Source organism: Sorex fumeus, unplaced genomic scaffold (genome assembly GCF_029834395.1).
Source record: "Sorex fumeus unplaced genomic scaffold, SorFum_2.1 ptg000083l, whole genome shotgun sequence".
NCBI classification, from domain to species: domain Eukaryota; kingdom Metazoa; phylum Chordata; class Mammalia; order Eulipotyphla; family Soricidae; genus Sorex; species Sorex fumeus.
Genome location: NW_026606140.1, coordinates 10,421,629 through 10,446,762, shown reverse-complemented (window position 1 = coordinate 10,446,762; position 25,134 = coordinate 10,421,629). Strand labels below are relative to the sequence as shown.

The window sequence follows — 25,134 nt, the reverse complement described above, 5'->3', positions numbered from 1 at the left end:
GTGTGGGCATAAAGGCCCGTGCTCTGCGAGTTTTTCCACCCCCTTCTTAGTTTCTTCTTGGATACCTTTAAATGCTTTTTAAAATATCAGGAATAAATAAGCTGAGTCTTTCATCACCTGCAAACCACATCAATGCCTGGTGCCTTTTCCTTAACAATATAGTAGACATTTTATTACTTAGCAGCTGCATAGTATCTTGGCCATCATGTGGTTGTACTATAATTTAAGCAGTGCTGTTGATAGGCATTCGTGTTGTTTATAATTAGTTTTTATAAATAGTGTTGCAGGAAGGATCCTTGAGCAGCACATGGAGTGTCTGACTCAAGCTTGGAGTGTTTTTTCCAGGAACTGAAAATCAGTGTGGCAGTGTCTGAAGAACCAGAACTGAAAGGAACTTGCCCGGGGAAGGTGCTGCTCACAGCAGAGTAGAAAAGCACCCTTTTCGGCCTGGGAAGTAGGGGGGCAGGGATGGAGATCCCCTTTGCTCCAGCAGTCTGGGCGTCTATCAGGGAAGAAGGAAGCGGCAGCATTAGGGTAGCGCCAGGCAGGCACACCCCACCCTGATGTGCCCTGGGCAGGAGATCATGGTCAGCTCAGTCCCCTCTGGACTCAAGACACTTGGACTAGGGGCTGGAGAAAGAGTACAGCAGGTAGGAAGCTTGCTTTGCATGTGGCCAACCCGGGTTCGATCCCTGCCACCCGTATGGTCCCCAAGGATGGCCTGAAATGACCGTGAACCTCCATTGGGAGAGGCCAAAAAGAAACAGAAAGTAAAAATAAGGAGCCGGGTTGATGCCTGCTTGACATCCTGGCTCCTGCCCAAAAAGGCTCTTAAGATTGTGGATAAATCACAAAATTCTCAGGGGCTATTCCTGGCTTTGGGTTCAGAAATCACTCCTGGTGGGCTCAGGGGGCAATATAGGATCCCAGGGATGGAACCTGAGTGGCCACATGCGAGGCAAGACTCTACCCCTGTACTATGACTCTGGCCTCTGAACACTTAATTCCCCGCAGAACAGTTGTGTGGTTCCCAGACCTGGCAGTTTCCTGGCATGTTTAGACATGTGATGACCATGGGGAGAGCCGCGGTCATTTTGCAGATTTTCCTTCCAGCCAGTTCTCTCCAGCTCACGACTACCTCCTTACGCTGGGGCTCAAGGAAGCTTTCCAGAACAGCAGAACTGTCAGTTGTGAAGTTCTGACCTCACGTGTTGCCTTGAAATCAGGAATTTCCTCTTTGGCTGGGTGACTCCTGAGTACTTGCTGGTTCGCCTGGGTGCCCCACTGCTGCATAGGACCTTTACCCTCAAACGCTCACAACCCCCTGTAGGGGTGAGACAGTCTTAGGAGGAATTAAAAATGCAGGGTAGGGGCTGGAGAGAGGGCCCTGAAGGCTGGAGAAGCACGTGGGGCTTCCGGAAGCAGTTGCCAGCACCCCACAGCCCTTGGAGCAGCACTGTGAGCACCCGTAGCCCCAGAGCAGTCAGGAATAGCCCCCACACTGCCTGGTGGGGCTCCCGACTGAAAAAAACACGTTCTTTCTTATTGGGGGGAGGGGGAGGGGTTCTGGGACCACACCTGGAAGGGCAGGGAGCAACCATGTGGGAGGCCAGGGGTTGGACTGGGGTCGGCCACCTCAAGACCTCCCCGCTGGACAAACACCTGGCCCCTGATTTTAAAAAGCTGCTAGAACACACAGCGTCCTTGAGGGGAGGATCACGCTCAGAATGATAGGGAAGAGATTTCATCATCGGGATTTCTTCGTTTCAGGTGCTGGAATTTAGAGAGCCCTGAGTGATTGGTGTATTTAGACACCCGCTGTCACAGCCTGTGAGAATCATCAGTTTGGGCGTCGAGGGGGAATTCCCTGCAGGCCGGGGCATGTGCCTTCAGCCCAAAGTGAAACTGAGCGTGCGTTTCTTCTAGAAACACTTCTACGTTTATTTAAACGACAGATCAGTGACGGAGCTGTCATGAATTACAGATGAAATAAAATTAAACTTAATATAAACTCTATGTCGATTAACTCCATTTTATGTACAAACCCATCTATTCAGCCAAGTCTGGATGAGCACAGCAATGGACAACGGGGGCCAGAGTGCCAGTACAGAGATTGGGGGCCGTGCGCATGGCTAACCCGGGTTCAGTCACATATGGTCCCCTAAGCCCACCAGGAGTGATCTCTGAGCACAGAGCCAGGAGGAAGCCCTGAGCATTACCATTTTGGGGGGAGGGGGGCTTGGGCACCCAAACACGAAGGAATAAAGGGAATCTGTGTGTCTGTGTGTAAAGTGTGCATCTACACAGCATCTGCACTGTATTAGATATGAGTAGTCTAGAGATGTGTGAAATATACCGTTTTAGGGCTGGAGCAATAGCACAGCGGGTAGGGCGTTTGCCTTGCAAGCGGCCAACATGGCCAACCCGAGTTTGATTCCTCTGCCCCTCTCGGAGAGCCCGGCAAGCTACCGAGAGTATCTCGCCCGCACGAGCCTGGCAAGCTCCCCGTGACGTATTCGGTATGCCAAACACAGTAACAACAAAGTCTCCAATGGAGATGTTACTGGGCCTGCTCGAGCAAATGGACCCCCTTGTAAAGAACAAGGGCATCCGGAATTTCAGATCAGCTGCAATTGGGGAACCAGGATTGCCATACAGACAGAAGCTTGTGTGATCTGTGAGCAGAGCAGTTGCCTGGCATATGCGAGGTTCTGTGTTTGATTGCTGGCACCCTTTCACCTCCCGCCCCCCCACCCAAGAAATAAACATCATGATGTAGCTGCCAGTTCAGGTGATTCTCTGACTGAATGTTTGTATGCCTACTAGGTGCCAGGTGCCGTGCTGAGCACTAATTGTTCCATCAATCAGCATGGAACCTTTTTGTGTTGGTTTGGGGGGTCACACCCGACAATGCTCAGGAGTTGTTCCTGGCTCTGCGCTCAGGAATCACTCCTGGCGGTGCTCGGGACCATACAGGATGCCAGAGATTAAAACTGAATCCGCCCCCTGCAAAACAAGCACCCGACCCACTGTATTCTCTCTCCAGCCCCAATAGTAGAACTTCACTCTTGCTGCAGCGACCGGGGTTTCACACATGCCTGGCTGTGGTGTCGGACATTTTTAGCTCTGGTGCTTGTGGAGTCACACATCACACTGCAGCATTCACGTCCTTGACCACAGTACTCAAGGTTCACACCCTTAGAGGTCATGCTTCCTTCCTGTGATGCTTGGACATTTTGAGGTTTTTGCTTTTTTATTTGGGGGCCACACCAGGCTGTGCTCAGGGCTTGCTTCTGGCTCTGCACTCAGGCATGAGTCCTGGTGAGCTCAGGGACCCCTAGGAATGCCCAGGATTGAGCCTGGTCAACAAGCATCTTTACTGCTGTACTATGCCTCACCCCAGTGCTTGGATAGTTTGGTTTAGCCTTTTGGGGTTTGTTTTGGGGGCCACATCCAGCTCAGTACTTTAAGGGTAGCTCCTAGTCATTCTTGGGGGAACCATGCGGTTCTGGGGACCGAATCCAGGACTCCCACATACCTTTTGAGCTACTTCCCTGGCCCTGGGACCCCTTTTTGTGTTAATTTGCTATGGTGCAGCAGGGACGCTTGTGGTGTGGGGGACCAGGAAGGGGAGGTCCGCCTCTCCAGCAGAGCTGCCAGAGTTAGTTTCTGTGCGGGTGAGATGCCAGGGACTCGGTTTTTAGGTATTTTTTTCTACAATGCCATGGAACTCACGTGCAAGGCCGTAAATACTGTACCCACAACCAGACACTGGGGGTTTGAAGTCCTGACTGTGCACTTGCAGGGCGGGTGCTCTGAGCCGACAACCATCTTCTGGCCCCTGCAACACTTCTTGAGTTAGTCTAATGCAGCGGTCCTCGACCGTTCACTCAGCGCACCAGCACTTGTCCTGCATGCCAGTCTGAGGCCAGCAGTTACGGCGACAGAACAGTGGTTTTCAGCCTTTCCCCACTTGTGGGCTGGCACTGGTCCACAGGCTGAGGCTGAAGACTGCTGGTCTAATACCCACCCTTCACGGTACCATGCCCTCCCCTGTAACCTCTGTGTACCCCCGGCCCCATTACTTTCTCACCTTCAGCATGTACTTTCCTGTTTATGCTACTGGGATGGAAGCTCCGTGAAAGCAGGTGCTTTAGTTCCACTCCCTGCTGGATCTCCGGCTCCTACATGAGAGCCCAGTATTTCGTATCACTGTATCACTGTCCTCCCATCGTTCATCGATTTACTCAGACGCCAGTAACGTCTCCATTCGTCCCAGTCCTGAGATTTTAGCAGCCTCTCCTTACTTGTCTTTCCCAACGCTGCCATACCGGAGGCTCTTTCCGAGTCAGGGGAACGAAACCCATTATTGTTACTGGTTTTGGCATATTAAATATGCCACAGGTAGCTTGCCAGGCTCTATATAACTGCACTACTTGACTGCAGTATATAGTAAGAATTTTTAATTTGTTTTGGGACCATACACGGCAATGCCCAGGGGTTACTCCTGGCAGTGTTTGGGGAACCATATGAGATGCCGAGGATCAAACCCAGGTCGGTTGTGTGCAAGGCAAACGTCCTACCTGTTGTAGTATTGCTCCGGCCCTAGCCCTCCGACACTTGATGAAGTGAAAAGATGATGTTTCAGGTTTCATCTGCGGGGCTCAGAGGAACAGTGCGGCCAGAAATAAATACACAAATACCACAGGCAGGCGTGTGTGTGAGATCCCCAGTCTTCTCAGCAGTCGCAACAACAATGAAGGGGAGGGAATTTAAAGTTTGGATGGCTGGTAAGGTACTGGCTTTGCCTGCAGCTGACCCAGGGTTGATTCCCCAAGCCTCACCAAGAATGACCCGCAAGCACAAAACCAGGAGTAAGTCCTGAGCACATCCAAGTGTGCCCCCAAACTGCCATCCCCCCCACCAAAAAAAAATAATAAGTTGATAGTTCTCTACATAAGAGAAAGAGAGCAATTGGGGAGGAGAGCAGTGGGGTTTTTTTTTTTTTGTTTTGCTTTTTGGGGTCACACCCGGAATGCTCAGGATTACTCCTGGCTCTGCACTCAGCAATTACTCCTGGCAGTGCTCGGGGGACCATATGGGATGCTGGGAATCGAACCCGGATCGGCCTTATGCAAGGCAAACGCCCTACTCACTGTGCTATCGCTCCAGCCCCGGGGTTGATTTTTTTTTTTAATTTTTATTAGTGAAACACCATGAGGTACAGTTGTAGACTTACAAACTTTCGTGCTTGGGTTTCAGTTACACAATGATCGAGTACCCATCCCTTCACCAGTGCCCATTCTCCACCACCACTGATCCCAGTATCCCTTTGAAGTCAGGGTCTGCGTTAGCACTGCAGTTCAGGAACTGCATGTGAACTTGGGTAGAAGAGAACTGGGAATAAGGTTTGGTCCGAGAGGAGGGTAACTGCAAGCACAGCCCAGGAGCCGCTGGAGGTCCCGGCTGGGAGACTGGCAGGGTAACAGCCAGATCACAGACAAGCACGGAGCAAGACTTTGAGGTCGAGAGACCAGATGGAAGGGGCACATAAGAACCGAGTAGGAGGGGACCGGAGATGTGACAGTGGGCAAGGTACTTGCCTTGCATGCAGCCAACCCTGGTGCAGTCCTCGTCATCCCAGACGGTACAGGACTGACCCCTGCGTGCAGAGCCAGGAGGATCCGTAAGGATGGCCCAAAAACAAATAACCGGGGGGACAGGGAAACGAAAGGATGGGGATTCGCCGTTCCACTGGATGGTTCCAGGGGGATGAAACTAAGGAAACAGGCAGCCTCCCTCCCAAGGGGAATGGAAATTAGCCCTCTGTCCCAAATGATTTGGCCATGGGCTTGTCCTTAGCTCTCAGAGGAAAGGAACATTATATCTTTGACTGTGGGGACCACCAGGGGATCCCTAGGGACCTAGCCCAAGGCAGGCACGTGGTGTCCCCTGCCACCCAGGGGACAGAAGGCATTAGCAAGGGCATTTGAAATGGCTTTGCTGAATGCCCTGTGAGACTCTCCATGGGATGCAGGCCAGACTGGCCTGCAAGTCACTGCAAGTCAGGGTCAACCCCCCTTCTCCCTCCAGACCTGTCTTTGGATCGGTGAGCGGTGTTCAAAGTGGGGTGCGAGGAGCCCTAAGCCCCTTAGAGGAGGTCTGAAGTCAGGCACTCTCATGCTACTAAGAAATCGCCTTTTTCTCTCATTTGCTTTGGAATGTGCTGTTTTCCAGAACCAAGGTGACTGGTGTTATCCGACAAGATGGATTGCAGGGGCAGAGAACCCAGACAATAATGAGACTCACACAAATGTAAGACAATGCCACTTTCCTCACCGACAGTTACTGCTGAGAGTGTGCGGTGGATTTATTTTTAAATGAGCTAATGAAACTTCTGAATGAGAACGATCGGTTTGAGGCCCTCCATGTTCCCGGAGCGAAGAGATGCCATTGGGCTACACTAGCACGCGACAGGGACAAATGGAGACGTTACTGGCGCCCGCTCGAGCAAATCGACGACTAACGGGAAGTTAAGTGATTTTAAGTGATTTTAATGAAACTTCTAAAGTTAGTCAGTTTTTATATGCAGATGGCAATTACCCATTAGATAAGATACACAAACGCAGGCTGGGAAGATAATACAGGACGTGGGATCCCCGTTTGGCCCCCCACAGTGAGTCTATCCCTGGAGACCCCACACAGCCGGCTGTGGACCTAGTGACCTCTGAGCTCACAGGGTGGGGCTGGTGGTCCCCAGCACCCGAGAGCCCAAGCTGCATCACCTCCTCAGGTCTCACCTTCACCCGTGTGGTCTAGTTGGCTATATCCCACCCCAGGCTTTCTGAGCACTGTTTAGGAGTCCGCACCCAAAAAGATACACCTGTGCAAAAGCTCTTTGGAATCCTCAGTATTTCAAAGCGTAAAGAGGTCCTAGGGGCAGGAGAGTTAAAGCAGTGGGTAAGTCACTTGCCTTGTGTGCACCTAACTGGGATCTGATCCCCTGCGCCCATCCATGTGGTCCTCCAAGCACTGCCAAGAGTGAGCCCTGAGCACAGCTGGGTGTGCACTCCCATACCCAGAATAAAGAGGCTCTAAGTGCTCGCATGCACACATGTCCCAGGGCCCCTGTAGCAGCGGTTAGCAGGAACTAGGAATGAAAAAGTCCTGTGACCTGAAAACTAAAGAGGTCCCGAGGCCAGGAGGTTTGAGAAGCTCTGGATTCACAGCTCTGTGCCTCAGTTTCCCGCCCCCTTTAGTGTGCAATGTGGATGAAGTCGCCGTTCCGTCTCCTGGGACTAAGGCTTGGCTAGGTAGGATGTTCTCTCCCCAGAGCCCCTGTGCCCAGGCTGCCTTCTCAGCCGGGACATCGCAGAACAGCATCCCTGCGTCCCACACACAAGTGCAGGGCCCTTCCCAGGTAAGAGCCTGGGGCTGGTTTTTCCAGTTTCCGGAGCTGTCCTACTGCAAGCTGCAGGGACCCTCCTCAGGGTTGAAGGGCAACTCAGAGCTGCCATGAGCCCCGGGTGGAATCACCTAGTCTCCACTGCGCCAGCTGCCTGGAACTGGGCTCGGTTTGGTTTCGCGGTAGATACTCCTGGCTTTGTGCTCTGGGGTCACCCCCTCCCCTCACTTAGTGGTGCTGGGGCTGGACGCCAGGGCTCCTGCGGAGAGCCTGCACGCCAGCTGAGATGTTCACCCCACAATTAGGGTCCTAGAATGGCGCTTCGACTCGAGAGCAGAGAATCAAGAAACAGCGGTGTGCCCCCAAGCCTGCCAGCCGGCTCCCTGCCTTGAGAGGTGCCCCTTCCCATTCCCACGCCACTTTGTCACTTCAAGCCTCCCAAGAAATGGGCCCCTTGCCAGGCTCTGCCAAGCTGGCAGTGATGGTGACAGGGAGACGCTGCTCCCAGGCTGCTGGCAGGAAAGACCAACCAGGGCTCATAACCCCTCACATTCTGATATTCAGACTTAGCAGCCCGCCTGTTCCTCAAAGCCCATCTGACTTCCCAATGCTTCCTTGAGGGGCCGGAGTGATAGCACAGTGGGTTGGTCTCTTGCCTTTGACGCAGCTGACCCAGGCTTGATCCCCAGCACCTCATATGGTCCCCTAAGAACTGCCAGGAGTTGGGAGCTGGAGCTATATAGTACAGCGGGAGGGCGTTTGCCTTGCACACAACCGACCCAGCTTCAATTCCCAGCATCCCTTATAGTTCCCTGAGCACCGCCAGGAGTGATTCCTGAGTGCAGAGCCAGGAGGAACTCCTGTGCATCGCCAGGTGTGAACCCCCTCCCCCGAAAAAGAAAGAAGAACCGCCAGGAGTGATCCCTGAGTGTAGAGTCAGGAGTAAGCCCTGAGCACCATCAGGTGTGGCCCCAAACCAAAAATTACTTGAGTGTTGCCGGATCGGAACCAAAAAACAAAACAAAAAGGCCACTGGACTACCAACTGCACACTTAAGGGCCGGGCAGACGCCAGAGCACACATTCTTCATGTACAGACTCTGGTTCAAACCTTGGCACCCCCGAGGCCCCTGGGTAGCCAGCACCCTGGGGGGCTGCCCCCAGGTGATCAGCTCCTGAGCCCCCAGTGGAAGCCAGCCCCCGGCATCACTCCCAGGCCTCCCCAACAGCTCCTGCTGCTGCTATCATCATGCCACTGGGGACACGCGGCTGCAAGAGGCTCAGGAATGTGCACCGGGTCACCCGGGTGAACAGGAAGTGCTGCCACTCAGCCTGACCCATATGCAGAGTCTCCAGGCACCACTAGAGTGCTCTCTGCACGAGCCTCAGCACGTCCATCTCCTTAGTCCGTTCCGACCTGCTTTGGAACTTACTCCGGTTTCTTTCTCTACTGCCCTCCCATTGTTCATCGATTTGCTCGAGCGGGCAGCATTAACATCTCACAACAAATTGTGAGACTTGTTATTGTTTTTGGCATATTGAATACGTCACGGGTAGCTTGCCAGGCTGTGCCGTGCGGGCGAGATACTCTCGGTAGCTTGCCCAGAGGAATCGAACCCGGGTCGGCCGTGTGCAAGGCAAACGTCCTACCTGCTGTCCTATCGCTCCTTTGAAAACCTTGAAGCCCTTTAAGATACATCCACATAGAACCACATTTGAAGAAAAACTTTTCCTAACTGCCAGTCTCATTTGAAAATCTGCTCTCGGCCAAAGTCTCCAAATCCCTGCAAATAAAAATCTTGAGTCCATCCCACGGGTGCCCTGGCCTCTCTCAGACCTTTCCTATCACAGCAACAGGACAGACAACCAGAGGAACTTACCAGAAAAGAGGTCAGCCACGTCACACTATGCCACTTTTGCAAACCATCCTGATGCCCACAAGGCCAGGGGCTCTGAATCGGTGAAGCGGGTCATCAGCTGAAGGAGAAAAGTACGAGTTTCTGGGGCCGGAGAGAGAGTACAGCAAATAGGGTGTTTGCCTGACACATGGGTGACCCGGGTTCGATCCCCGGCATCCCATATGATGCAGAACCAAGAGCGAGCCCTGAGCACAGCTGGGTGTGGCCCAAAAACAAAAGCAAAAAGAACAAGTTTCCTCTCTAGAGGACGGCGGAGTAGAATGTCTAGAGGTTTTCCAGCCAGGATGTTGAAGTGGGGTGAGGTATTGACCCCCACACCTGCCCCGATCTCTGGAGCCTGTTGGTGCCAATCTGAAGGCCTTGAGCCATCCTGCTAAAGGGAAATGCCTGTCCTGGCCAGTCAGCAGGGAAGACAGGGAAACACTAGGACGAGCTCTTGCTCTCCAGATTGCTGTGAGCCAGCTGACCCCGAGCAAGCGACTTCTCCATCCCTCCACTTCCTCCTCCGAACAACAGTAACAAGGGATCCTACTTCCAAAGTTGGCTGATCACATTTTATTTTTTGCTTTTTGGGGTCATACCCAGCGATGCTCAGGGGTTACTCCTGGCTCTGCACTCAGGAATCACTCCTGGCGGTGCTCAGGGGACCATATGGGATGCTGGGAATTGAACCTGGGTCGGCCACGTGCAAGGCAAACGCCCTTCCCGCTGTGCTATTGCTCCAGCCCCCGGCTGATCACATTTTAAAAATGCAAAATGTCTGGCCGGAGCAAAAGTACAAGGCAGACATTTGCCTTGCATGCAGCTGACCTGGGTTTGATCTCCAACATCTTCAAATGGTCCCTGAGCACAGAGCCAGGAGTAAGCCCTGAGAACTACCAGGTATGGCCCCAAAACAAATCCCCCCCTCCAAAAACAAAGCAAAATGTCATCTATGATTTACCCCTAAAAGGTAACTTGGAGAAAATGAAAATTATTGTAGGGCTTCCAAGACTAATCATGTCTCACTCCCCCCGACCCCCAGGGGCTAACAGTGTCTGTGTGAGTCCCTCCCTGTGGCCAGCTCCACTCCCAGTGTCCCCTCTGGGGCTGATGGGGCCAACACTGGGCTGACAGGTCCTTCTGGCCTCTCCCCTCACAGCTCACTTCCTGGGCGAGCACGCCCTCCCTCCAGACTCGACTCGGGGAAGGCAAGTCCACATGCTCGGGAACCTTTGAGTCATCTCCGTCTGTGAATCAACCTTCCTCCCTCCCTCTTGAACAGAAAGATCTCCTCCTCCGGTTTCTCTCGCTGGAAACTGGTGTTTTTCCTTTGGACTTTCCTTAAAGACTAAGTCCCACCTCCAAGTACATCAGGCTTCCCTTCCCATTTCCGACTAGAGACTGAACTCTGGAGGGGCATACTGGCTCTTCCACTGAGATCCTGGAGAAACTTTGGGGCCCTTACGGGGGTTCCAGGCCCCACTGGCTCACACAGAAACTCCTGCCTCACCACAGCTAACTGGCAGAGGTGACCACGTCCAGCAGGCAGCTTGCTGGGCATATGCCTTAGCAGCTGGGAGAAAGGGCACTGCTGACCCATCTGAATCCCAGGCACAGGGAACAGTTGCCATGGCTACCAAAGCTTCAACAACGGGGAGCGACTCAGTGCCCCCCTCAAGGTCTGTCCCAGCCCTGGGATTCCACAATTACAGGGAGCCAGCTGAGATCACGTCCACTGCAAAACAGTCCAGTGACCCACAAGACGCAGCCACAGAAAGCAAGGATTTCACCGAAATGCCTCAAAGGACACTTGTCACATTCCTCCAAGTGCTGAGTCACAAGGCTAGCGTCTACCACTGTGCCGGGGCCGTGCTCCTCCCGGGACGGCAGAGTATACCTTTCACAAACTGAGTTGGCTATCAAGTTTAATTTCTCTTCCTTTTACACTCTAGCCAGTCATTTTGAGAGGCTTGTTCCCTATTGTGACCAAGGAAACAGCTCAGAAAAGCTTGCGTCACTGAGCCCAGAGGAGTGTGATCACGAGCCTTCTAAGAACCAGGAGGAAGGAAGTCATTCACAAAGGAGGCAGGAGCGGACCTGCAACTTTGGCTTCCTCCGGCAAGTCCTTTGACTACAGAACCGTGGGTTTTTTTCCTGACTCCACACCAGGGGCTGTTTCTCCCTAAGCCTTCTGAGTCGGGACAGTGCGGGGAGGGGCTGGTGCCCTGCTCCTCCACACCAGGCCTCCTCACAGGCCGCTGCACCCCTCTCAAGACCTGAGCTCTGTAGACTTCCGGCGGCGGGCAGGGCCTCTCAGAAGCAGAACACTGCCGGCGCACGCGGAAACAGCCGTGGGCCCTTCCTCAGGCCCCAGGCAGGAAGTACCGTGTTTAAAGGGTATTTGAAGATTTAAAAAAAAAAAAACCCCAACAGAAAACCCTGCTTATAATAAGCTGAAATCAAAGCCTTTATTAAACTTTCCTCTTCAAACAGCCTGCACTGAACCTCTCCCCCTCCTCAAACGTGAACTGCCAGGGCCACGCTGGGGTCACTTCACCTGGTAGGGCCTGTTCCGGGGGGGCCTCACCACAGTGAAAAGCCAAGCCAGGACATGCCACACCAGACAGACCTCTGCCGCTCGGCCCGAGGCAGGTGGCTGCAAGCGACAGCTCCAACGCAGGAAGGGGAAGCGGAAGTCGACCCCGCTGTTCCAGACCAGCCATGCGAAGCTGGGTGAGCAGCTCTGCTGAGTCTTATGCATGTGCTTTTTTTCCTTTTTTTCTTTCTCTAGAGAAAAGGGTGAGTTGGAGGAGGCAATTTTCCGTTGTGTGTGGGTTTGACTTAAGGCTTTGGCTGTGGTCTGTTGATATATTAAAATACTTTCTGGGAACGCCATCTCCTAAGCTCCCCATCGGAACAGACGTTATTTTCAAAAATGAAAACATCGAACAAGATGCGGAGCCGAAAGGCTGCTGCAGAGCCCCGGCAAGGGGCCGGCGCCTCAGGTCAGAATGGTGTCGTCCACCTGCTCCGAGGAGTCGGCCTGGCTGGCCAGTTTCTTCAGGGACCTCCGGCTGCACTCGTTGAGCACCTCCAAGCTGGCCACGTCCAGGATCTTGGAGAGGGCCTGTGGGGAAGTGGAAATGAACTGCAGTCAGGAAACACGTCTCTAGTCTCCCCAGGTAAAGAGCAACAGTCTCAAACTAGAGCCACTGGGGGTGGGGGTGGGGGTGGGAGGTGCGATCTGGCGAACTGGATGACAGGAGGGAAGCAAGGGAAACGCTCATCTCCCTTGGGGCAGGGGACACACACACACACACACCACACACACAGAGACACACATACATAGGCAGACACACACACACACACACACACACACACACACACTCTCGGGGACAGGGCTCTGGACAGGAGGGAAGCAAGAGAAACAATCAGCTCCCTTGAGGCAGGACACACACACACACATACAGGGATGGGGCTCTGGGTCTCAGGAAGCTCGCTATTCCGAATGACTCAGAGAAGGAGCGGTTTTAGAAAGCCTGAACAGCTCACAGACGGGCGGAAGACCCGCAGAGGGCATGCGCCAGCACCCCAGCTGCCGGTTCCCACCTGGAACACGTCGTCACCCTGCCGAAGTTTGAGGAGGTTGACAATCGCCTGGTCGCTGTAGGCCCGTACGACGGTGTTCTTATCCTTGGTATTGTCAAGAAGGGCCTTCAGGATGGGCTTGATGGCCTGAGGGTCGAGGGGCGGCAGCGGGTCCTTGTTCGCCCACCAGATCATCTTCTCGGCCACCAGCCTAATGTCACTAGATGGGTTCTGCAGACACTGTGAAGAGGAACCCAGGCCCTGAGTCGGGCAGCTCCCGTCTCTTTCTTGACAAAGCCCCGTTCACACTGGCGTGGAAGCTGAGCCCGCCGCTCCCAGCAACGCTCAGCCTCCCAGGAGGAGACGGAGAGGGGCTCAGCCCTCTGCTGCCCCCACTCAGGGCTCTCCCACCTGACCGCCCCGCCAGCTTTCATACTGGCAGGTCCCCCTGCCAGCTCCGAGACTGATCTCTCCCACTGCCTCCCGCTCCTCAGGTCTCAGTGCAGATGCCCACCTTTGCCGATTCCTGCTCCAGCCCAACCTGAATTAGACACCTGCGCCTAGAACCCTGTCTAGATCTGGGGCCTCCTCAACGCTCCTTATCTCAATCAGTGACACCCATCCCCCTCCAACCTGAAGAGACGATCCCCTACCACCCCTACCACCCCATCCCCACCTTCGACCTCCAGCCCTATCCCCCACAACCCTATCTAAATTCGGGACGCTCCCCCATAACCCGCCAACTAAATTAAGGTCCCCCACTACAACCCTATGGATCAGGGACCTCTCCAGGGGCTTTGTTTTAGGGTTCCATCTGGCAGTGCCCGGGGATCAGCCGTATTTAAGGTCAAGTGCCCCACCCCCTGTCCTATCTCTGCATCCCTCCGCTGGCTTTTAGGAACTGCCCCGCTCCAGCGATCCGGGGGTCCCTGTTCATCTCCAGCCCTCAGGGACCCGCCCATGTGGTGTGGTGGGTTTCCTGGACGAGGAGCGGCCTCCTGCAGACTCGCTCCAACGGGGCGTGGAGGGCAGAGGCCAGCAGCCCTGGAGGCTCACTGCTCAAAGCCAGGTCTGGGGAGCAGCTGATAAGGCGGAGCCTGGCCCCCATCACTGGAAACGCCACCTGGGCCGTGTGTGGGCCTGCTCGCCTGAGAGGGCCCTCCTCTCTCACAGGGTGGGGACCCACAGGCTGCCTGTCCCCGCAGCCCCGCCCGTTAGCACCGCCCCCATCTGGAAGGAGATGGACACTCAGATCTGTCCCTGGACAGAACTGGAGTACCCAGAAAGAAGGCGGAGAATAACGGTTTTTCCCTTGACTTGGCGTCACAGGGCTAATTTGCAAACCTGTCAAACAGTTGGTTCTTCTTCCCAAGCAAACTGCCCACCACCCCACTGGGTTCTGCACTTGCCCTGCTCTGAAGACACTGCCCATACCGCAGCCCGCTCACCTTGACGAACAGGCTGGAGAGCTTGGCCGGCAGCTGGCCCCCTCCTGTCTTGATGTGATGCTTCAGCAGGAAGCCCATGCCACGGACCCCACTCACCGCGATGGGGATCTACGGGGAGAAGAGGGAGCCAGGCACCAAGTGCCCCGCTCCAGGACCTGACTCTGCAGACCCCCAGCTGCCCGCCAGCGCCCCCCTCCCCCTGGCTGGCTGCGTCACTCTGCAGTTTCTCGGCTGCCCACTGAGGCAGGCAGAGGCACCATACCCACAGGCCTGGTGCCCTGGGAAGGGACCGGAGACGACTCTGACCGAGAAGGGGTCCCAAGAGGCTGCAACCCAAATCCCAGGCCAACAAAGGTGCAATTAGGACGCAGGCCTCTTTGCACCCAGTCCGGGGCTGCCCTGGGCTACGGCCACAGCTGTGGGGTCTGGCGAGGGCAAGTGATCCCAAAGCATTACTCTGTCCGCCACGGCGTTGCTGAGAATCATGTCCTGCACTTCAGCGCTGTATCTGCCCACACACAGTCTGCTGGGAGCCACGTTCACAGCCACGGAGAGGGCCAGACTGCGCCCGTGCCGAACCATCCAGTCAATGCCCGACACGTCCGCTGGACGGAGACACAGCGGGGGTCAGCCTGTGGGTCTGGGCATGCCTGCCGCCTCCCAGAAGCCCATGGCGTAGCCCACTTCCCTGGTGAGAGGGTCCACTTGGAGCACCAGCCCAGATCCACTCCGGGAAACAGACCTCCCCACCCAAGTACAAATGAAGGAAGGGACCCCCAAACTGCTTACAGAGCTGCGTTCTCTGCAGAGACCACCAGGGGAGGGAAGGACTCTTACCCAGCAGGCAGCCCTGAAGAATACTGCTGAGCTCGTCTTCAGGGAGAAAGGCACACAGTTCCCCCAGGCAGCCCGCCGACGAGATGCGGGTGTTGTCCTGGCAGCAGAGAAGGGCCGAGAGGCAGCGTGAGCCTCGGCAGCCACGCCTGTACCTGGTGCCAGCTGCAATGCCACTCACTGCAGCCGCCACTGGTGCCGAGTGACACATCACGCACACATCACACACACAGCCCGTCAATTACAGACAAGGCCAGTGTGCACACACATGGCAATCACCGTAACAGCAGTGATGACTGTGCTCCTCGAAAGGCGGGACACTCGGTGCCCATCATCCTGATCACTGCAATCGCTCCCGGGGGTGGCGAGGGGGCGGGCCCTGCCCTCCGTCTTGGGGCCACTCAGCTCTCTCACCTCTCGATCCTGGGCCCAGTGACTGCTCCCGGCTTCCCTCCGCTGTGTCCCATCCCCACTGCCACCCACATCACCAGGTCTCCCCAAAAGCCACTTAGCACCTCTGGGAAGGAAGGGACAGGTGGATGCTTCCTGTCAAAACCAAAGCCGGGGAACCAAACGCTCTGCTCTGCGTGGCTCCTCCCAGCCAGCTAAGAAGGGGCTGATCCAGTTTAAGTGACCTGCCATACTGCTGCTAAGAGCAACTCTTTCTGGTTTTGTTTGCTGGGCCACGCCTGGAACTGCTCGGGGCTGGCTTGGCACGCAGGGATCACTCCCGGCGGGGCTTGGAGGAACACAGGGGGTGCCTGAAACTGAACGCAGATCAAGGCCAGTGCTCCCAACCTACCCTCTGCACTGTCACTCCGGCCCATGGACTCCCAACTTGACCAGCCAACCAGGCACAGGAGAAGGCTGGTGCCAGGCTGACCCCCTGAATGGCCACCTTGATGCAGAGCACGTTCCGCGGAGGGCAGAGGCGGCAGGGGCGCTGGTCATCCGGGGCTCTGAGCTCTGAGCAAAGCCGCAGCGTCTCCCTGCCAGCTGCTCTCTCCAGCGGTCTGCACCAAGCCCACTGTGGTGCAACTCAAACCGGCTGACACACTGACTTGTCCGCCAGGCAGCCCATGACCGACAGAAGGCCGTCCCGAGGAGGGGCTGTGCCCGAGGAGGCCGGGGCCCTGGTCCAGAGCCGGGAGCTTCGAGAACGCGGCAGTAAGACCAGGTGCCCCACGTGTCGATGAGGTCGCGAGGCCAAGGGCAGACAAGCGTCCTGGGCCCCCGTGCAGGGCGCCCTCAGGGGTGGTCTGTGTTGCCTGGGTCTAGGCACAGCTGTGGCCCCAGCAAGTCTCACCTCTGACAGACCTGACGGAGACATTTCCGTCCAGACACGTTTCCGGAGGCTGTGGCCAAGCTTTATTGGGCCAGGCCCCTGGGCCCAGTCAAGGTTTCCTGACCCCATGAAAGGAACCTCTCTGTTTTACAAATGGGGAAACGAAGGGCAAAGAGGAAAGGGCTGGAGAGCAAACTAGGGAGCATCTGGGCCAGAGTAAAACCTTCCTTTCCCTCTTAGCAAACAGCCCAGTCTGTGCGAACACTATCTCCGGCCTCCTCCCAGGAAAATCAAGAGTGCTGGGGACGTGGGAAGGAGTTTTGCTGTTGACGGGGGGTGGCTGCACCAAGGTCTTCCGTCAGGAAGTAGAGATGCCAACCCACGAGAGGGGAAAGAACGGCACCCACCAGTTGCCACCCCCCTGCCCCCCCGCCCCCCCATACCTCGTCATGTCCCAGCATGCTCAGCAAGAGGGAGACGATGCCTTTCCGGATGGCAGAGTCCACCTTGGCCCCGGCGCCCTGGATCACGAACCTTAGGGCCTGCAGCATGGTGTCCCTGCAGAGCCGACACGCCTCACTTCAGCCCTGCCCGCCACACCCCTGCGCGCATGCTCCTCCCGGCCAGCACGGGCACCTCACCTGACCCCCGGGTCCTCCACGACGCGGATCCCGTTGAGCAGCTCTGTGAAGAGCGGGTCCACCTTGACGTGGATGGAGATGAGCTTCCCCAGAGCCTCGGCCGCCTTTAGGCGCACCCCGCGGTTGGAGTCCTGCAGGGCTTTGGTGAACGTGGTCTGCAGCTGGGGCAGGAAGGGCTTCAGGGCGATCCCCACCTGGGAGACAAGACAGGCCCACGCCCCAGAGCAGAGCTGACGTGGCACCCCAGGCGGCAGCTTCCCGCTGGCCCCGCCACCAGAGGCAGGCCCAGCAACCACTTCCCTCTGGGCTCAGAGGGACGACCCCAGCACGGAAGGCCACAGTCACCTGCCCCTTCCCTTCCGGCACCCCTCATGCTCCTGGGAGGAGGTGGAGGAAGATCAGGGGACACTCAAGGGACTTGAAACTCCAGCTCCAAATGCACTGAAGCATGGGGGAAAGGCCAAGCACACAGCTCTTAAGAACACCCGCCCGGCCAGGTGTGAGGCCTGGGGTCTCTCTGGGCATCACACATCACACACACAGCCCGTTATACTCACATAAACACAGTTCATTGTCTTCCCGCTCCCGCTCCCCTTTCTGCCATCCCCCCGCTCCCCACTTACCCCCCCCCCCCCGGCCACACACACACACACACACACACACACTCTTACACTTTTTCAGAGCTGAGAAAATGCACAAAAGGAAAAAGCTCCAGTTTCCGCATGGGCCACACCCAGCACCCAGTGCCCAGGGTCACACTCTGGGCCTCACTCACGCCAGGCACGTGCTCCGCCACTTGAGCCCCACCCGAGGGACTGGCGGGACAAGTTTTCAACTTGCTTTTGCTTCAGTGCAAAAATGCAATTTTTTTTTACAACAATAAACCTTGGATGTTCAAAATTTCTAAACTAGGGGCTGGAGCAATAGCACTGCGGGTAGGGCGTTTGCCTAGCATGCAGCCAACCTGGGTTTGATCCCCAGCATGCCATATGGTCCCCCGAGCACTGCCAGGAGTAATTCCTGAGTGCAGAGTCAGGAGCAACCCCTGAGCATTGCCAGGTATGACCCAAAAAGCAAAAAAAAAAAAAAAAAACCTAAACTGAACAGCTTCAATCTTGTCCTATAAAGCATCAGCAATGGTCACAATATTGGCTCTTTGCTTCTTTCTTTTGGCAAAACCAAAGCCATTCCAGCTGCATGCAGACTTCCTCTTCATTCTCTCGCCAGATTCCTTCCATCTCCCATTATAAAGACTCAATAAGAAATGAGAGCATGCTTAAACAATGTGTGCACTGTATTTACGTGGCTCTGGATTTTTCCCTTTGGACCAACAGTCCAAAATAACGGCAATGACCGTGTCCGAGGCTCAGAATAGGCCGGGCAATGTGCCCACCATTATTCCTCCAGGCCACAGCTCCCCACCCTCTGGCAAATTAGAGATGAGGAACAGGGGTTCCGAGGTCGAGAGACCCTCCCAAGGCCACCCCAGCCAGACTCCGCGGTGGCCGGGACCCGACAGCGGTGTGGTGAGTCCTGAGCTCAAGGCCAGCCTCCTGCGGCCACCAGCTGGCCAAGGTCTGAGAGGAGCCAGAGCACGAATTTGCCGTTCACTCACCTTGGCCAGCAAGAGGCTGAGCGTCTCCAGCAGAGCGGCCTTCACGTTCCAGCTGAACCGGTCCCCCAGGATGCGAATCAGAGGGCCAGTGATGCTGACCACGGAGGGCCTCAAGGCCTCTGCCGAGGTCAGGCGGATCACCAAGCCTAACGCCTTGGCCGCTTCCTCTTTCTGCTCGGGGCTGCCTGTCAGTACCCCTTCCCGCAACACTGGAAGGATGGAGGTGACGCCCTGACGAGAGAACCAACCAGAAGGTGAGACCTCAACAGCGCAGGGCCCGGGAGTCTCCCACCCGAAGGAGACCCTTCCGTCAAATGTCCTCTGCACCACGCCACGAGGGACGGGTGCACCCATCAGGTTTCAGCCTGAGGCGCTGCAGGACTACACGGTGCCCAGGAGGCAGGAGCCCCCGCAGGCCCTGGGGCGCGCATGCTGCGGTCCCCTTGGTGATGCAGCTGCCACCAGCAGCCCTGCCCCTCGGGCCACCCTGGAAACGCAGGGTCTGGGCAGGTGCCACTGCAGCAGCAGCTCCAGAGCCAAGCCGGGGACGGAGGGGAGAGGTGCGGGGAGCCCCCACGTACCTTCTTGGGGAGGCAGAACCCGGGCACATGCTCGCCTTTGCTCTCGTTGCCTATGAGCCGGATTTCTTTGTGGAGCTCGTCGATGAGTGCCAGCTGGTTCCCTGCGTCGAGCTTCTGTGGGGAGCCAGGGCAAAGCAGAGGGTGTCAGGGCGCTGAGCACACACCCGGCGAGAGGTGTGCCAGCCAGGGGGGAGGCCCCTGCGGGGGGAGGGCGGTTAAGGGCCAAGCCTTCTGAGAAGCGTTCGAAGTGCCGGAGCAATCGCACAGCAGGGAGGGCGTCTGCCTGGCACGCGGCCAACCTGAGTTCAATCCCCGTCCCATAGGGTCCCCCGAGCACCACCAGGAGTGATTCCTGAGTGCAGGGCCAGGAGGAACCCCTGAGCACCGCTGGGTGACCCAAAAAGGAAAAAAGTGTTTGAACTCCGCACCTTGGTGATGGCGTTTAGGGCGTCCCAGCTCTCCTCCAGAACCACTGGGCTGGAGTCATTGAAGAGGCGGATCAGGCCCGAGACCAGGCTCCGCAGGTGGCAGGTGTAGTCAGCCTTGGAGCGGGAGCAGTAGATGTTGAGGATGATGGCGGCGGCCTGCCTCATGCCCACCTCGGGGCTGCGGGTGGCTTCCAGCAGATCCTCAATAATGATCCGGTGCCCGACGTCGTCCTCCACAGAGAGGATCACGGCCTGACAGTTGGCCATCTCCTAAAACCACAAGGGACGCCGGGGCTGAGCATGGCTCCCCCTCCGGGCCGGGACAGCCCAGCACGACATCCGGCCAGGATGACGCTCACCAACTGCTCGTCCGGAGTGCCAAGCTTCTCCTTCAGGGCCAGCATGACTGCCGGGAGGATGACGCCAAGGTGACGGGTCAGGGCGTCACCTGCCACGGACGAGAGGAAAGCCAGCACCCGGGTGTTGACAGGCGGGGTGGTCAGCTGCAAAGGGACGACCGTGAGCTCCAGGGCTGCTCAGGGAGCCCCAGAGGTGATGCCGGGGCCCCAGTCGCCACACGCGGCACTTTACCTTGGGCACGAGGTAGGGCAGCACCACGCGGCTCTTGATGGCCATCACCTGCTTCAGGCCATCCAGGGCGAATTCTGACACTTCCTCATCATCCTGCAGGGGGGCCGGGGGCAATGTCGGGAAGCTGGCACTGGCCTCGTCACCCACTACCAGCTTGCAGCTGCTCATCCCTTACCCCCTCCCTCCCACTGCTGCCCTGCCCAGGCAGTGATGGGAGACGTGGCATCAAGCTGGAGGCCCCAGGCATGTTGCCTGTGTGACACTGGCCGGAGGCAGACCCGTGGGCGTGCGGCGGCAGCACCCACCAGCTGCTTCAGAAGGAAGGGCAGAATGTCCTCGAGGGCCTGGTGGCCGATGGTCGCATGCAGCTGCTCGAAGGTCTTGGCGGCCGCCTCCCTGACCTCCTCCAGCGGATCACACAGAGCCTTCCGGGCCGTGGGCACCAGGGACTCGGAGAAGTACAGCACCTGCAACGGTGCCACACATGTACCCGGCCGGCGGAGGCAGGGAGGGACCGGAAGCAAGTGTGGGGGCGCCGGGGACCTGACCAGCACGGCACTGCCACGGCCTCAGCGCCCGCCCTCTTGACCCTGCACATGTGAAAAGCAGAATGGACTAGAGGGGCGGGGGTTGGGGCTGGGGGAGGAGGGGGACCTGTGCCAACTCAGAGCCTGACTCTGAGGGTGGGAGATAGGGAGTCTGGGCCACACCCAGGAGCTCAGGGGCTCTTCCTGCTGTGTGCTCGAGCGGCCCCTGGTGGTGCTTGTGGGGTCTGTGGTGCCGGGATTGAACTGGGCTCAGCTGTGCAGGCAAGCCCGGTAACCCTGTGCTAAGTCTCTGGCCCCCAGCAGCTCAGTTTCTAAGGGGTCTCGGCTGCCCCGCGCCATCTGCCCCAGCGGCGGCCTGTCAGGCCCAGACACTATAAGGGCTGTGAAATCAATGAGCCTGGCCCTAGGTCACGACGAGACAGACCCGTGCGCTGCTCATCAGGCTGTCTACGGTGCATCTGCCAGTACCGTCTGGCCCAAGAACAATGTTCTAACATCCAAAATGGCCCTGGGCCTGCAGTGACAAGACACGCGGGGCCTCACCAGATAGATGCGGGTAGAACCGGCCCTTTCCTCCCCGTCCCAGCGAGACCCCGAGTCGCCGCCTACAAATGGCCTCTCCGGCTCCTGATCAAGCTGATTAACGGCCATGATCCCAGAGACTCAGAAACAAATCTCGAAACCCAGCAACTTTTGGCAGAAATGCATCTGGACTGCATACACAGCCATGGCCTCCATCTCGGGACTTATAGGAAAGCCAGGTATGAGCCGGCGGTGACAGGGCAACTGCAGTCTCATGGGAGGGGGGGGGGGCAATACCGGCTCGTCCCTCACGCCCTACTGAGGTCACGAGTTGCCCCCCAAGAGCAGCTCTCCGGCACAGCCATAACACCAGATGCGCAGAAACCAATCTTGTAATTATCTGGCTCTTTGCAGAAATCCAAACCAAAATCATTATATGGTTCTCATAACCAGCTATAGAAAAAAAAAGTATTTCACAATGCTTTTTCAGCAATTCTGATAGTTGGGGGGCGGGGGGGAGAATTCTAAACAATAATGGTGCATCTTTTGTCGAAATGATGAATGTAATCAATGTAGAGAAGAGTTAAGTGGAAATCATCTGCCTCACAGGCTTTGGGAGGGGTGGGAAGGGGGTATATTGGGGTTCTTGGTGGTGAAAAATGAGTACTGGTGAAGGGAAAGGTGTTTGATCATTGTATGAACGAGACTTAAACCTGAAAGCTTAGTATCTTTTCCCACAGTGACTCAATAAATAAATTTAAGAAGAAAAATAAATAAATAAAACTATGGAAAAAAAAAAAAGCAAGGTGGAGTGCATGCCCAATTCAATCAGCTAATCAGTGGCTGAATAAACAGTACTCCTACATTTAAAAAAAAAAAAAAAAGGCCCTGGGCACACGACAAGAAGCCCTGGCTCTGCCACTCGGAAGCCCCAACTTCCTCTCCGGTGAGGCCCCGCAGGATGTGGCCTCCCTCCTCTCCCCCACTTCTGCTCATCCCCTTGGGGAGCCCCAAGTTCTAATTCGAGCTTCCACTCAGCACTCGCTGCCGTGAAGTTCCCGGCCCATGCAGGCCACGAGGCCTTTGCTCCCTCGCCCAAGCAAAACTCGAATCTAACTCGCCCAGGCTCGCCCAAGCAAAACTCGAATCTAACGGGTGCTGGTGCGCCAAGGGGACGGATCTGGATCTCACAGGCAGGGCCTGAGCCTTCGGGGACCGGGCAACACCGGTGGATCTCAGCTCCGGTGACAGAGCGCATGCGTGAAGCCTGCAGCTGTCCCCCACCGCAGGACGCGCGGGAGGAGCGAGGCTGCGTGCTCCCATTTCTGCAGCCACCCATTTCCTCGCTCGCGGCGCTCACCCCGTGAGGGCTCTCCTGTGCTCATGCCGAGACACTCTCAGGCGCTGAGCCATCGAGGCCATCAACTCCCTGAGCAGGAGCTCCAGAGAAGTGCCGCAGACCTGCACGCTGCTGCGGCAGCAACGGTGACCACTGGGAACCAGTGCTCCCACCACTGACCTCTAACCTACTCTACCCCTTCCGGATTCCTGCGTCTCCTCCTCCCAGGAAGGCCACCATGAGCCTGACCAAACTCAGAGTGACCCCCAAAGTAATCAGCACTGGTGACTAGCTTAAAAAGGGCGAGGAGAAGCCACCTCCCACGCATCCCCCAGCCCCACACAGGCCCCTGGAGATACGCACGGCGTCCCGGCTGGTGGATTTCATGATCTCGCTGAGGCCGATGCACACGCCCTGCCTCTCGTCACTCTTCTGAGACCTCAGGCCTTCCTCCAGGATGGGGATGATCTCGGGCAGGATTTTCTCCCCTAACTTCCGGACTAGATCTCCCAACGTCCTCGCGGCAATCTGTCAGCAGAGAGATCCAGCCAGGACATCGACTCCCCTCCCGGTCCAGGGCACCCAGGGGGCAAGTCCAGAACGAGGGCTGGGACTCCAAGGCGTCAGCCAAGGTCCTGGCCAAATGCTCTTGGCCCTGAAGCGCCAGGCCCTTGCAGAACACCTCAGAATGAACAAACTCCTGCTTTGTATGCACCAACACAGGCTAACGCGGGAGCCGGCACCTTGCACGGAAGCCCAGAGTCCAGCCTACACTGGCGCCCTTCTCGGGGCTGAAACTGGCCAGGCTGGGAGGGTGGCTCAAGGGACAAGGACGCGCTCTGCATGCTCGCAACTCCCGCGAGTTCCCTGGCATTGCAAATTAAAACAAACTGCAGAAAACCATAGCCTGAAAATCCTTAACCTGGAGCTCTTGCTTAGGGGGGCCGAGCCAGAAACGAGGCTTGCCGGAGAGCCCACCTCCTCCTCACCTCACGCAAACCCCTGCTTGTTCTTCAGTCTTTACATTTTTATTAGCCAGGATCAAACTGCGCTCATCACAAATGCCACGCAAATGCTTTATGGCTGAATTACACCCAGCCTGACGAACGTCCCCTCCCCAAGAGCGTGTGTGCGAGGGCTGGGATCACCCGCACGGGGGGAAGTGCTCCTCCCAACCCGGAGCACTGCCGCCCCGCCTGGCTCACGGAACCCTCGCTCCTAGCTCCCCGGGCCAGCGCCCCGATTCAGTCCCCCTGGCCAGGTCCCAGCTGCCAATGGCTGGTGCACGGCGAGTCCCTCCTGGCACGGCGAGCACTTGGCCCTCGGTCTTCTCCTCACGTCCTCTACGGCCTAGTGCCGACTCACCCTTTATTGTGAGGCATCATTTCTGTCTGGTTGGGGTGGGGGGGGGGGCACGGGCACACGCAGAGATGCTCAGGGCTGACTCCTGACTCTGCACTCAGGAATCGGTCCTGGAGGTGCTCGGGGAACCACACGGGGTGCCGGGGATTGAACTCGGGTTGGCATGTACAAGGGAAGCAATTTACCTGCTGGACTAGCCTTCCTGTCCCATGAAGCACCCCTTCTTTCAGCAGCCTTCTCTGCGCACCCCCACCCACTAGGCAAAATGCCCCCCCAAGCAAGTGCCAACCGACACCTGCCCCGGATGTATTCTCCATCTGTCTGAGTGATCAGTGATGTCCAGCTCTGTCTCCAAGGCAAGGAAGGACACAGCCTTTTACCCTCTGGCACCCGAGTCCCAGCCCCTACTCAGCCAATAGCAGATGCTACAGAAATAGTGCTGACTCAATGGTTAGTTCTGACAGGGAGCCCCAGGCCCTCTCCCAGTTTCCCAGAACATGGTTTCCCAGCCCCTAGAGGGTCAGGAGCAAGACCACGTACCGTTCTCTTATCCGCACACGTGCTGGCCAGGAAGCCCAGCAGGAGCCCGAAGAGAGTGGGCAGGATCTCACGCAAGGTGCGGGGGGTGTTGGACACCACAATCTTCCAGACGTGCAAGGAGGCCTGCCTCACGACCAGCTGCGTGTCCGAGCGGCCCATGTACAGTCCCGCCAGCACCCGGTTCCGCCGGTCGACCCCCAGGGCAGTGATGATGGCCTGGAGTGGGAGAGGGAGCAGGAAAGTCGGGAGAGGCCTCACACACAAGCACCAAAGGGCACGCCCTCGGGGGACGCACCTTGTTGGACTGGGCTGTTCCGAAGTTGTCATCTTCGGAAGCTGTTTCTGTGGTCATCTTGCCGGTGACCCCTGAGATGTGGAAGAGGAGATCCCCGAGGAGCTGAACAGAGCTGAACCTGAGAACACCAAAAAGAGCGCCGCGGTCATGAGGGGTGGCAGGGCACGTTCAAACTGGAAGGAGAGTCCCCCGAGCACTCAAGGTGGTGTCCT

The 25,134-nt window shown here is 56.8% G+C and overlaps 1 protein-coding gene across 1 annotated transcript in view; it reads right to left on the bottom strand.

The window, feature by feature from the left end:
* Nucleotides 1–11,761: 11,761 nt before the first annotated feature.
* GCN1 (GCN1 activator of EIF2AK4) overlaps nucleotides 11,762–25,134 on the bottom strand; it is a 54,811-nt gene continuing 41,438 nt past the window's right edge. The window contains exons 43-58 of the mRNA XM_056131005.1: nucleotides 24,923–25,040; nucleotides 24,628–24,843; nucleotides 23,089–23,253; nucleotides 20,622–20,783; nucleotides 20,317–20,409; nucleotides 20,085–20,228; nucleotides 19,726–19,995; nucleotides 19,298–19,411; nucleotides 18,717–18,947; nucleotides 17,102–17,295; nucleotides 16,904–17,018; nucleotides 15,179–15,275; nucleotides 14,798–14,946; nucleotides 14,342–14,449; nucleotides 12,915–13,133; nucleotides 11,762–12,432 (exon numbers count right to left, since the gene is read on the bottom strand). Coding sequence (XP_055986980.1) covers nucleotides 12,307–12,432; nucleotides 12,915–13,133; nucleotides 14,342–14,449; nucleotides 14,798–14,946; nucleotides 15,179–15,275; nucleotides 16,904–17,018; nucleotides 17,102–17,295; nucleotides 18,717–18,947; nucleotides 19,298–19,411; nucleotides 19,726–19,995; nucleotides 20,085–20,228; nucleotides 20,317–20,409; nucleotides 20,622–20,783; nucleotides 23,089–23,253; nucleotides 24,628–24,843; nucleotides 24,923–25,040 — 2,521 coding nt within the window. The 3' untranslated portion in view covers nucleotides 11,762–12,306. The remainder of the gene's footprint in view (nucleotides 12,433–12,914; nucleotides 13,134–14,341; nucleotides 14,450–14,797; nucleotides 14,947–15,178; nucleotides 15,276–16,903; nucleotides 17,019–17,101; nucleotides 17,296–18,716; nucleotides 18,948–19,297; nucleotides 19,412–19,725; nucleotides 19,996–20,084; nucleotides 20,229–20,316; nucleotides 20,410–20,621; nucleotides 20,784–23,088; nucleotides 23,254–24,627; nucleotides 24,844–24,922; nucleotides 25,041–25,134) is intronic.